Source organism: Ochotona curzoniae, unplaced genomic scaffold, assembly GCF_017591425.1.
Source record: "Ochotona curzoniae isolate NIBS_2020 unplaced genomic scaffold, NIBS_Ocur_1.0 contig_908, whole genome shotgun sequence".
NCBI lineage: Eukaryota > Metazoa > Chordata > Mammalia > Lagomorpha > Ochotonidae > Ochotona > Ochotona curzoniae.
In genome coordinates, this window is record NW_024466607.1 from 8956940 (window position 1) to 8970193 (window position 13254).

The 13254-nt window shown below is 47.5% G+C and overlaps 1 protein-coding gene across 1 annotated transcript in view; it reads right to left on the reverse strand.

The window, feature by feature from the left end:
• CHCHD6 (coiled-coil-helix-coiled-coil-helix domain containing 6) overlaps positions 1 to 13254 on the reverse strand; it is a 229000-nt gene that overhangs the window by 40567 nt on the left and 175179 nt on the right. Inside the window, exon 6 of the mRNA XM_040994917.1 lies at positions 5794 to 5864. Within this exon, the coding sequence (XP_040850851.1) occupies positions 5794 to 5864 (71 nt within the window). The remainder of the gene's footprint in view (positions 1 to 5793; positions 5865 to 13254) is intronic.

The following is a 13254-nucleotide window of genomic DNA, read 5'->3' on the forward strand; positions in this document are numbered from 1 at the left end:
ATAGCTAATATGTTGATGAGAATATAGAGCAAATAGCAGAATTTTATCAGAGAATAAGACTCTTAAGGAAAAAATAAGGGAAAGGAAAAGACACTTCTAGAATTGAAAAAAAAAGACGCAATAACTGAAACAGAGTCCTCAATCAATAAGTTTAAGGCAAACTTGATACAATAAAGGAGCATCAGTGAAGAGAAAGATCAAAAGAATAAAGTCAGCATATAGCATGGAGACTTTGGAATTGATGAGAACCAGAAAGCAGAGCAGGGGAATGAGACAGTAATACCTGTAACTGAAACCCCAGAGAGGCAGAAAGATAAAATAAGGGAGAGAATTATTTGAAGAGATAATGACTGAGAAATTTCTAAAACTGACAAAAAGATGTCAAACCCTGAGATATGAATCGCAAGGTGTGTGTGTGTGTGTGTGAGAGAGAGAGAGAGAGAATCCACACCCAGACACATCTTAGTAAAATGGCTAAAAAAGCAAAGACAGAGAAAATCTTAAAAGTAGAGAAAAAAAGGAAGATGCCTTGGTGGAGTGATGCAATGTAAACAGCTGTCTTCTCAAGAGAAAAACAGATACCCTATGAAAAATAGAAAGACACCTTCAGAGAACTGGAAAAATATGACTGCTTTAGCCTCGAAACTGAAGGTACAACAAAAACATTTCCATATAATTAAAAGCAGAATTGTTAAATAACAAAGTGACACAAAGAGAATTACTAGAAGAAGTTTGTTAGTCAGAAGGAAAGTCATCTCTGAAGACACTCAGTGAACTTGGAAAAAAGCAATAAGAGAACCTGAACGTGACAGAGCACCTGAAACTAGCTGACAAACCCAGAGCCCGCGGCCACTGACAGAACCCATGTCCTCTCTCAGCGCTTGTGGACACTTCACCAAAACAAATCACTCAGTGAGGCCTCAATCGAGCTGCAAAAAATGTTCAGAGAATTTAAAATGTGTTCACTGACTAAGGCAAAATTAGACATTTGAAAATCAGGCAATACACTTTGAAATAATCTGACACAACAATCAGAATAAAAAAAAAAAGTTTGACCTGAATTATAATGAAAATATACATGGCTATTTCAAAAGTTTGTGGAAAATCAAATGAAAAGGTATGCTCTTACTGATTTGTTTGTTTGAAAGGCAGACTGACATAAAGGGAAAGAGAGAGACTTCACTGCTATTGGTTCAACTGCTCAGATGGTCATGATGGCTAGGGCAGGGAAATCGGGGTCTTCTATATGGATGGCAGGGGCCCAAGTACTTGGATCACTTTCCTCAGCACATTAGTAAGATGCTGGATCAAAAATGAAGCAGCCGGGCCTGGTGCAATGGCTAAGTGGCTAAATCTCCATCTTGCATGTGCAGGGATCCCATGTGGGCACCAGTTCGTGTGCAGGCTGCTCCACTTCCCACCCAGCTCTCTGCTTGTAGCCTGGAAAAGCAGTGGAGAACTGCCCAAAGCCTTGGGACCCTGTACCCATGTGTGAGATCCGGAAGAAGCTCCTGGCTCCTGGATTTGGATCGGTTCAGCTCTGGCTGTTGCACCTGTTTCGGGGAATGAACCAGCGGACAGAGGATCTTTATCCCTGTAAATCTGTCTTTCCTTTTTTTTTTTTTTTTAAAGGAGCAGCTAGGAATTGAACTAATGCCCATATGTGATGCAGGCACTATAGGTGGAGGTTTAATGTGCTATGCCACCATACCCCAGATACATTAATTTTGATGAAAAATTTTGAAATATATACTGATGAAACATCTTCAAAAAATTCATGAATATGTTTACAATGAAAAAAGCATGGATTTCAAGTTTTTTTGCACCAAAATATCTTTTCAATTTCAGTTTTACACAAACATTTTAAAAAATATTTATTTTTATTGCAAACTCAGAGATATGCAAAGAGGAGGAGAGACAGAGAGCAAGATCTTCCATCCCATGATTCACTCCCCAAGTGACAACAATGGCTGGTGCTGTACTGATCCGAAGCCAGGAGCCAGGAACCTTCTCCAGGTCCCCACTCGAGTGCAGGAACCCAAGGCTTTGGGCAGTCCTTAATTGCTTTCCCAGGCCACAAGCAGAGAGCTGGACAGGAAGTGAAGCTGCCAGGACTAGAACCGGTGCACATATGGGATCTTGGCGTGTTCAAGGCGAGGACTTAAGCCCCTAGGTCACAGTGCCGGGCCCTTCCACAAACTTTTTGAAGTAGTTTTATACATCAACACTTAGCTAATGTGTTAAGATATAGCTAATTCTCTGTCTATAGAGAAAATTGTAGCATTACATGAACATATCAGAAAAGATATAAAGTAGTAAATAATAGCATAAAATTAAAATCTGTCATATGGTACAAAGTGGCACAGTCTGGTTCCTCATGGCCTCTCAAAGTTCCACCTTGGTTTGTGTCTTTCCACTCCTTACTCTCCCAGGCGTATTTGCTTTCTCTTCACTCCTTAGGCAACCTGAATTCTAGCCTCAGGGACCAGGCACATGCTGAGGCTGCTGGAGCCAGTTTAAACGTCATTTCCTTACAGTACGTTTCTCCAAAGCCCAAGGCGAGGTTAGTCTCCTCTGACCTGAACTTCAAAGTTCAAACTCTTTTCTTTCATAGCACTCAGCATCATAATCAATAAATGTGCAACTATCCTAAAAATACGGTTTGTCATTTGCCAAATCTCTTGCTGGCTGAGCTGTCTTGTTTATCACTGTATTGTAATCCCAGGGCCTAGCACAGTGCCAGGCAAACAGCAGATGTATTATGTATGCATGATTTATGAATGAATGAACTCATGGGCATCTAGCTTATCACTCAAGTAGCCATTTAGTTTACTCAGAGCTATTGAAAGATGCTCTGCTACCCTAGAAGAAAACTCCTCAACATCCCAGGCTGTCAGCTGCTGGCATTTATTTCCATGGCATTTATGAGGCAATTTACAACCATTTGCTAATCCAAGAAATCTCCCCAAGATTTTTTTCCCTGCTTGGTGTTCAAAATAAATAATTTCTAACTTTATGTCACTTCCTGTTTACCCCATTTGGGGAAAGACAAAGTGTTTTGTAAACCCGATTTACTTATCAAATCTGTTCCACTGTATACCAAGCAAGGTGCTGTGAAAGTGATTCAAGTGATTGCCACTATTAATAACAGTGTATTAGTCTGTTCAGGCTGCTGCAGCAGAAGAACGCAGCCTGGGCGGCTTATAAATAACAGCCGCTTCTCTCTCACGGTTCTGGAGGCTGCGAAGTTAGAGACCAGAATGCTGGCATGTTTGGCATGTCGTAAGGTTTTGCTTCCTGGCTCATGGACAGTGCCTGCCATCTGCAATCTTACAGGTAAAAGGGCAGGAAGCTCTCTGAGGTTCCCATTATAGGGACGCTAGTTCCATTCTCCAGGGTTCCACCCCTCCTGACACTATTACATTGGAGATGAGGCTTCAATGTCTGAGTTGCGGAGGGGCACAGTCAGCCCTTAGCAAACTGTTACAAGTGGGAGTGTTCCCAGGCCTCTTCCTAGGTGGAAGCCTGCTTAATCACCACTCAAAGCATTAAAGAGGGTGTCTGATATTGTAGTTGAGAAAAATCAAGGCTCCCAGAGGTGATTGTCCTAGAGCACAGAATCAGAAAGCATCTGGGCCCACAGCTGAGCCTTAGTCTGACTCCACAACCCAGGTACATTCTTAGCATCTTGTCCTGCTGCTCATCTCTCATTTACAGAGGATTTTCAAGGGACAGCAATGGTGCAAAATCAAATAAGGTGGAGGGGGGAATTCTGGTGCAGCACAGTAAGCCATTACTTGTGACACTAACATTCCATCCTGGGGCACCAGTTCGAGTCCCAACTACTTTGCTTGCAGCTGAGCCCCTGGCCAATGTGTCCTGGAAAAGCAGATGATGCCTCAGCTGCTTGGGTCCCTGCTACCTGTGTGGGGAATTCCAGGCTGCTAGGGACAGTGTGGGGCGTGAGCCAGACGATTGGAAATCTACCTCTGCCCCTCTTTGTGCCCTTCAAATACATAAATATTTTTTTAAGAGAGAAAGGGAGGGAACAAATGAGGAATGTGGGTCCAAAGCAGTGTGAACTGAGCTTGACCCCAAGCCTTGCCGCACAACCAGCTGTGGTCACAGACTAAGTGGAGATTCACTGACTTTCCAGCCTGAGCTCTGAGCTGTGAGATGGAACAAACGCGAGCAAACAGCAGGCTATGGTTGAAGGGCCTGGCAGAGGATCCACCACTTCATAATATGCTTAGTAAATGGTAGTAATTATTATCAAGGGATGCTGCAAGCAAACAAAACCCCCTACACTTCATGGGAATTAACAACGCACTCATACTCTCCTCCATCAACCCTTTTGAGAGCGAGGAGCGCCATGACAGTGAGGTCAAGCTCTCTAACACAGGTGACAAAGTGCAGTTCTCACTGACCTCCCCCCTCCCACGAGTTTCTTCTCTTTGGCAGAAGGGACTGTGTGAGGGATCCATCCTGGGATCACATTACTGTGGTGGCTGCCACGCAGCCATGTCTCCTCTCACCAACTGGAAATCTTGTGTATTCTCAGCCCTACAGGGACCACACATACAGGGAGGGACCCTTCCGTTGTTCAGGAATAGCCTGCACAGGTGTGTGCCAGTGCGGCTGGGATCTGCGAGTGGGGTGGTACACACAACAGCAGGGCAGCTGCCCCCTACATTCTATGCGGTCCATGCAGGCCAAAGGTGCTCACTTGTACCCAAGCCATGCGGGGCTGCTGTTTCCACTCAATACCTGTCCCTGTCTCCATCCACCTGCTGGAATAGGTTTCTGGCACTGCTCTACGACTCAAAATACCAAGATGATTATTCACTCCTCCCCAGACCTAATCTTTCATCTGTTCTGCCACAGGCTGGCAGGATCCCTCAGCTGTGGTGTTTCAGGCTCATGGGTAAAATTCCTATGCTGCTGCCTCCACTATTCACCTGCAGCTTCTCAACTGTATCCATCACCCACTGCCTCCTGATGCCTCACACAGTCCTCTATGGCGGTCATGTTCATGGGCACCTCATCCTCTCCTGGTAACCTACATCTCTCTCTCTCTGCCATTTTCTTCCCATGGTGCTGGATCCAGGGCTCACCATTTATTCCTGAGATGGGTTTGCCTGGTGGATTATCTTGATTCACTCTTGAGAGGGAGAGACCCATTGAAGGAGTGGCAGGAATTGGTGAGATAAGTCCTGAAGGTCTCCCAGGTGCACTGAGAGCATCTTCACCCAAAGAATTCACAAGGTTTAGCTCTCCTTCCCCAGGGCTCTCCTACTCCTGCAGGGACTGTACCCTGAGCTGAGCAGAGCTACTTAGTCAAGTGTAGGCCACCTTCAGCATTGTACACAAGAAGTACATTGCATGTGCCAGGCACTCAGAAGGTTCCTCTCCAACCGCGGGACACCTACACAAACCAGAGAGGAGGAGGCCCAAGCAGCACTTCCTTTGGGACTGGTTGGCCAGCTCCTCGCCTAGCTGGACAATGAAGACAACAGCCCCTGCTTAGCAGACAGCAGGGGCTGAAAACCCCGGGAGTTCTCTTCAGCTCTGCTCCAATCTGCCAAGGAGCTCGGGAGGCGCTGAGTGCTAATTTGGCCAATTACAGATGACCAATGGCTACCTCGGATCCAGGTGAGAGAGCTGAGGAACAGATGGTTGTCTGTGTTATTAGAGAAATTTGAAATTAGGCAGGTGGTGGCAGGTTTCGAGCCACATGTGGGAATTTTTACAAATACGGGCCAAGTTTACAGAGAAGAACGAGCAAATTCTTACTTTATCTTGCTCTCCGCTTTCGAAGCCGCCTCATGGAATTGCTGTGAAGATAGTTTATACATCTCCGCATTCTACAAAGAAGAAAACAGAACTGGTTACCAAAGATTGAAATTTCCCTCTAGCTCCCTCACGGGATGCAACCACATTAGAAATCGACAGATGCTAATTTCTTGACCAGCATCAAAGCAGACTGGTGATTAATCCACAGCTTGGGTTCTAGCTCCCACCATGGACCAACTGCTGCTACAGAATCCTAGAATAGCAAAGGCTGGAAGAACACGAAGACATTCTCGAGTTCAGGGGTTGGCAAATTGCAACCCACAGGCAAATCCAGCAGACAAACCTGTTCCGTAAACAAAGTTTACCCGGCCGATTCACTTCTTTATGTATTGTCTCTGGCTGCTTTTGTGCAATGGTGGCAGTTTGGCAGCTGTGACAGAGACTATATGAGCTACAAAGAAATGCATACTATCTCTGAACTAAAAATGTGCTGAGCTTTCATTCTGACACAAAATCTCTTTTGTCCATGAGCTTTGGTGCCCAGAGAGGTGAAGTGACTTGCCCAAAGTGACACAGCAAGGGGGCAGTGCCAGGACTCCAACACACTGTGCGTCCCAACAGAATCACCCTGTCTACCAGCACAGCAACCATCTGTTCAGAGTGCCACATGGGGATTCCAAAACCATGCATTTCACTCTTCCTGAGATGCCCTATTACGTGTACACCTGCAGAGTCAGGCTGGTGCAGGGAGAGAGGCTGGTGTGAGAACAGGAAAGCTAGGTGCAATCACTGGGGCCACCCCTTTGTGACTCTTGATGTTACTCAGCCCTCTGTGCAGCAGAGATGCAGGCCCAGCATTCTCTCCCCGCAAATTCACTGTGTCTTTACCAGCTCTCAGAGGGGACGCATAGCAACACAAGTGTTCACTGTCTGCTACACCGCCACTGGGAGTGGCTGCAAGGTCCGCAAGTGGGTGGGCATAGAGATGGCAGAGAGGTTAAGCCTGGAGCCAAGCCTTGAGCTAATCCTTGCAGGAAGCAAGCACTTTTAAGATTCAGCAGCCCCAGACAGGTCAGGCCAGGGGTCCCCAGCAGAGGTGGGTCAGGCCCCTGCAGTGAAGATGAGGAAGGCTGCAGTTCAGGCCATGTGCAGTTTGCCTCCGGCTAGACCCTTTGCAGACCCAAGCACATTTGTTCCTCAATGCTTCACACAGAGGGGTGATTATCCCTGTTTTACAGATGAGAGGGAGAGCTTGGGGCTTCAAGTGCCTGCAGTGCCAGCCAGCTTAGTTAGTTCCTGCAACAGCTTGCATGGTGGGGTAGGGATTGTGAGACCACGCAGCCACCTTCCCTTGCACATAGTCGGTCTCAAGTCTGGATTTCTTTCCATCCACTAGGCACACCAAGAGCTTGGCCAGACCTGAATGAATGGAGCACTCCAACCCACAAACAGGAGGAAGGGGAAGGCACTCGTAATCAGAGCCACACAGGGAATGGGCATCACAGGAGCTCTGTAGAACATCCGCCCTGTAGCAGGGAAAACACTAAGTGGGGAGATCTCCCCTGGGACGCAGGGCAACTAAGGCAGGTCTGGGCAGGAATCAGCCCCACCTGGATCCAGATCCGGGCTGTCCCCATGGCACCGGTGCCCCAGGGAAGGGCCAATTGGGAAGTGCCTGGGGAAGGGGAAGCTCCTGAGGGAAAGCCCCTGGTACATGTGATGAGGAAGTACTGCTGGGGGTAGGAATTCTGCTTGGGGCTTGGCCAACAGAGGTGGGAGGTCTGGAATCCATGCCTGCATGTGACACTCTCCACTCGCCCACTGAGCTTGGGCATGTCACCTCACCTCCTTTGGCTTGAAACCCATGTCTCCCATGATGGGTGGAAATATGAGAGCCAGCAGGGGAACATCAAGTGCTCCCAGCTTAGAGTAGGCACATCTGAGTCCTCCTGCTGCCCCACAGCCAGGCTTCCTCATATTCAGAGATCACAATATTGCCCCAGAGAGTCCACTCCTTCCCAGTACTGACTGTCCTGGGCAAGGGGCTAAGGACACAAAGATGGATCAAGCCAGGCCTCCCCTTCTCCATGGGATGATGGGATGCTCCTGGGAGACACCACAACAGATATCTCTCTGGCTGTGCTGAGCCTCCCACTCACAGCCCTTCACCAAGAGATGGCCATTTGCTCACATGTTAATTTTTACTTTAACACATCTTGGCTGTGGTCCTTTGGTACACTGCACTCTTTCTCTGAGCCCTACTGTCTTTTTTATTTTAAATAAGATTTGTTTATTTATTTGGAACGTTGGAATTATAAAGAATTAAGCACAGAGAGAGAGAGAGAGAGACAGAGGAAAGAAGGGAGGGAAGTAGGAGAGGGGAGAGAGAGAGAGAGACTTTTCCATCTATTTGTTCACTTCCCCAGGTGACCACAACAGTCACAGGTAGACCTGGACAAAGCCAGGAGCTTCATTTGGGTCTCCCACATGGGTGCAGGGACCCAAGGACTTAAGCCATCCTCTATTGCTTTTCCAGGCCATTAGCAGGGAGCTGGATCAGAAGTTGGGCAGCTAGAACATGAACAGGTGCCTACACAGGATGCTGGTGTCACAGGTGGAAGCTTTACCCACTATGACTCAATGCTAGTCCCCCTATTGTCTTTATTCCAAGACAGGATATCATCTATCAATGGGCACCATGATTGCATCGTTGAGATTTCTGAAGCTAAAATGTACCTTATCCTAAGCTCTCCACACTGATCCTGGTCTGCTTCTTTTTCTGTAAGACAACCACATGGTTCAGGCTTTCACTTTGGGATGAATTTATCTCTCTGTAGCCATACACAGAGGACTCCTTGGTGCCAGGTCACAGTTTCACAGGTGTAGTCATCTGTTAATATCCCTTCTGAGAGGTTTGGTTGCCCATATGGGCCTGGCATGCTGCAGGTCACAGGGAGGCACCCTGAGAACCTTTGCTTTGGGTCGCACACCATCAAACATAGCCTGGCTCCTGCTGAACTTGGGCTTAGAACACACATGTATGTGGTCAGCTAGATTTGTCACAGGAAGTGCCCACAGGCCAAGCAGTGGTTGCAATTACTCCACTGCAGCTTCCTCTATTGTTTCTCAGAATGACTCAGTGAAATTCTGGGCCCATCCTGATGGTCCCACCCTCTGTCTAATCTGCCCGCACAGACCTGCCAAGACAGAACGTCGCCATGACCACAGCTCCCTTGGCATATGAAGGTCTCCAGGCCACAATGGGGGAGTGCCGAGCCAGCTTCCTGCACTCACAAACCCACTCAGCCACCAGACCTTCCTGAAGCTGCTGGAACAGAACCAGGGAAGAGGGTACTCTGAACACTCCTCAGTAAATCCACCACCAAGGGTTTTCTAGGAGGAGCTGACACTATCAGCGTTCACACTGAGAGCTTGCTGAATGCCAGGAGATGCCAAGAGCAATGCAGCCTGCCTCATGGCCTCATGGAGCTCTCCTGTGACATGATAGCACAGTGACAACAGACACCCAGGAGTCATCTCCAGTGCTGGGGACACTTACAAGGACAGCCTGGCAGCGTTTGTGGCTTCTTGGGTGTTGGTACCTGTACCAAGGACTATTTTTTTTTGCACAATAGTCTTTAAAAAAATTAATAGTTTCATACATCGGATTTAAAAAAAAAGAAAAACAGGAAAAGAACAGAAGAATAGGTGAACAGTGAGCCTCTCAGTCAGTCTGGCCCTCTCCTCTGTGTGCCTCATGGGCAGAGCTGTGGACCTGCTAGTATATGTGTGAGTGCACACACATGTGCCCCTTGCTCCTGACCCACAGCAGACGCAGTGTCCTGTCTCTCATCTCTGCACGGGCTCTTCAGCGGCCTCATCCATTTCTCACCCCATGGTGTTCCACTGTACAAATAAAAACACCCTGTGACTCACTCCCACAGCTCTCCATCCTTGTACACTAGGCTGTTCTTGGTGTCATGCTATGATAAAAAAAAAAAAAAAAAACACTGAGAGGTACATCTTGGCAACTGGAACTTTGCAGAAGTCAAATTCCTGGATCAAAGGGTATTATAATTTTGATGGATTTTGAAAGATGACCAGGAATGAATCTGATGAGAAGAAGGCCTTCTGACCAGAGGCAGCAGCCTGAAGCAGCCTGAGGGACGCACATGGCGGAGGAAGCCAAGAGCTGCAGCTGCTACTGTGCAAGGACAAGGTCATGGAAAGAGCCAGAGAGAGGAGCACCAGTTCTACTCCTGGCTTTTCATTTCTAAGCAAGGGGACTGCAGGGTAGATCTGTGTTTTACTTTATTTATTTGTTTGAGAGACAGAAGAGAGAGAAAGACAGACAGAGCTCCTTCCACTGGGCCACTCTCCAACTGCTTCTAACAGCCCCAAAGCCAAGAGGCAGGAAGTCCATCAGTTTTCCTGTGTGAGCACCAGAGATGCAACCCCACTCAGGCCATTGTTGTTGCCTGCTCAGGTGTATATCCACAGGAAAATGGAGTAAGATATGGAGTCTGATGTCAAAGCTAGGTATGTGGAAATGTGACGCAGGTGTCTAATCTAACCAGTATGTTAACAGCAAGCCCAAACACCCACCTTAGGTTTTTATCTTAAAAAGCATCCTGGAAGCTCTCTGAATGATGAGTCCAGTTCTAGGATGAGTCCAGAGCTAGGCTGTCAGTACTGGAGCATGATGCTTGTGGCAATGAAAGTGCCTGGTTACCTATTTCTAAATTGCTGGGAAATCTTCCTGAAGTGCATTCTACTGAGTCTGCACACATTAATTAGCACCCAAGGATCATGAATTATTATTTCTGGGTGACTTTTTTTGTATTAGATACTTTGGGTTCCTAATTTTGAAAAGACTCTTTCTTTGCCCTATAAACAGCTGTCCCTCCCCCCACCTCCTCCAGCTGCTCTGCATCTGAAAGCAGAAGACCTGATCTCCATTAATTAAATCTGCCATTAAAAATTAAATAACGTGAGTAAGAAGGTGTGAGTGTTATCTCTATGGGTTTCAAAAGTCACAGTGTTTCTTCAATTACTTTCCGAGCAGTTTTCATATTTCATACCGTCTGATTTCTCCAAGGGCTTGGATTTGCAAGATCAAAAGAGAGTGTGAGGGTGAGGGAAGTTTGGTGAGAAGGCTGGGAGGGGAGGACGATGAAATGTGTTGCAGGCACAAGAAATGGTCCTGCTGTTCCCTCCCAGAGCCAGGAGCCGGGATGTAGTGTGGGTGCAGAGCCCTGGGCCCTGAGGGCTATGTTGAGTCTGGTGCGGCCTGGTGCACCCTGGTGTGTGCAATCGTTGGTGTAAAGACAGCAGGGTTAAATCGAGTGACCTGGAAGACAGTATCTATTGGACTGTGGCCCTAGAAGACACAGTTAAGAAAAGGGTTTTCATTAGCAGTCTGCATATGCATGGGCCTGAGCTGTGTCATGGGAGACCAAGCCTAAAAGGGATGCCAGCACTTGAGGGCTTATGTCTAACAGGAAAGACAGAACTCAAGTCCAAGGAGCATCCCACAGAGAGAAGCACAGAGCAGTGAGGAGGCATGCAGGCTGCCAAGCCCGGCTGTCTGCTCTTGTGGGAGGACCTGCCCCACAACCCACAGCAAGCTGTAAGTCGGGGCAAGGGTTGAGATCTCCGTGGCTACATCCTCAGCTGCTCATCTGTCCGGTGAGAATAATGACAGCCTCTCCTCCACACAGTGCTGCGGGAACTGAATGAGATAAAGTGAGTGAAACACTTAGAGCAGTGCCCGACACAGAGTAAATACTCAGTACATGTTTGAAGAATTTAACAAACATCTGCTCAAATGTGTATTAACCAACAAGATATGCTATGGATTTGCTAGAGAGATCTGAGAGAGTACTAAAGTGAAGGAAGTCCCCTGGGGATGTAAATTTCACAAAGGTGGGGACTTTTAGTCTGTTTTGTTGACTTCTCAGTCCGCAGAACCCCTAAGAACATGTTGTACACAAAGGCCTTTGCAGTGAAGTTGTTTGAGTAAGGGGAAAGAGAGGTGAGAACCACTAGAGAAGACCCGTTGAGGATGATGAGGGAGTAATCTCTTACTTAATGAATAAAGAACCTTTGCTGAGTTCCAGTCCTGGGGGAAGTCAGGTGGCACCAAGCTGGGGGTGGGGGGAATGCCTAGGGGATTCCAGGGCACAGAGACTGACAACTGGGCTCAAGGGGTGGCAGGGATTCAGCAACAGTCAGGAACTTGGGAACTATTTATCCACAAAGTGGGAGGATGCAGGAGCAGGCAGTCCTGATGGCTCTGTGCCCTCCAGCAATGTCTGAAACAGGAAGCCAAGAGGAAACATCCACTGCCTTCCTTGGCCAAGAGCTGGGGCAGGGACTTTGTGGCAGGCTGACACCTGGGATGCCCCAGCAACCTCTCCCCTTTGATAGATGAAGAAACTGGTTCAGCCAGCAAAGGATCTCCCACTGGGAGTCACAGGAGAACAAGCAGAAATTTTTTTAAGGATTTATTTATTTTTATTAGAAAGTCAGATATGCAGAGAGGAGGAGAAACAGAGAGGGAAGATCTTCTGTCTGATGGTTCACTCCTTAAGTGGCCTCAATGGCCGGAGCTGAGCCAATCTGAAGCCAGGAGCCAAGAGCTTCTTACAGGTCTCCCATGCAGGTGCAGGGTTGCAAGGCTTTGGGCCGTCTACTGTTTTCCCAGGCCACAAGCAGGGAGCTGGATGGGAAGGGGGCTGCTGGGATTAGAACCAGTGCCCACATGAGATCCTGGCACATTCAAGGCAAGGACTTTAGCCACTAGGTTACCACACTGGGCCCGAGACAAACAGAATTTGCAGAAAGGCCTAGCAGCAGCACCTACAGGATAGGATGTTAGACCTTCCTTCTGGTCCTGTCTTTCCCTCAGAAGAAAAATAACAAACTAAAGCAATGCAGACAGGGTGTAGTATAGATGCAGGGTTGCCTGTAGAAAAATGGGATCCTGGCTTGCTCGGGCAGGGAGAGATTTCCAGCAAAATTAGTGCAGGCTGGAGAAGGGCCAAGGGTCGAAGGCTCCAGCAAATCCCAGAAATCTGAGTGGCGCAGATTGAAGGCAGGAGACCACTGGGCCAAGGTGCTGTCAGCATGGCCAAATGCTGGTCATCCAGGGAGACTTGGGACTCACCAGCCAAAGTACTGAGAGCTTCTCAGACCTCATGGGAACGCTGAATGTGAAGGGAAGTGAAGAAAATGACATATTCAGGATTTGGATAGTCTCTGATGTGAAAACAGTAAAAACAAAACACAAATGAGGAATGAAGAAAAGGTTCAAATCATGAGCATAAAAAAATTGAAAGCTCAGAATATACAGTCAGTGACACAGCCAACAAACGAATGAAAAGTTTAATTTTGTTAAGTGGCGACACAGCTGGTTCTTGGCAAACTTAGGAAACTTGCCAGTTATGCTCTGCTCCACTG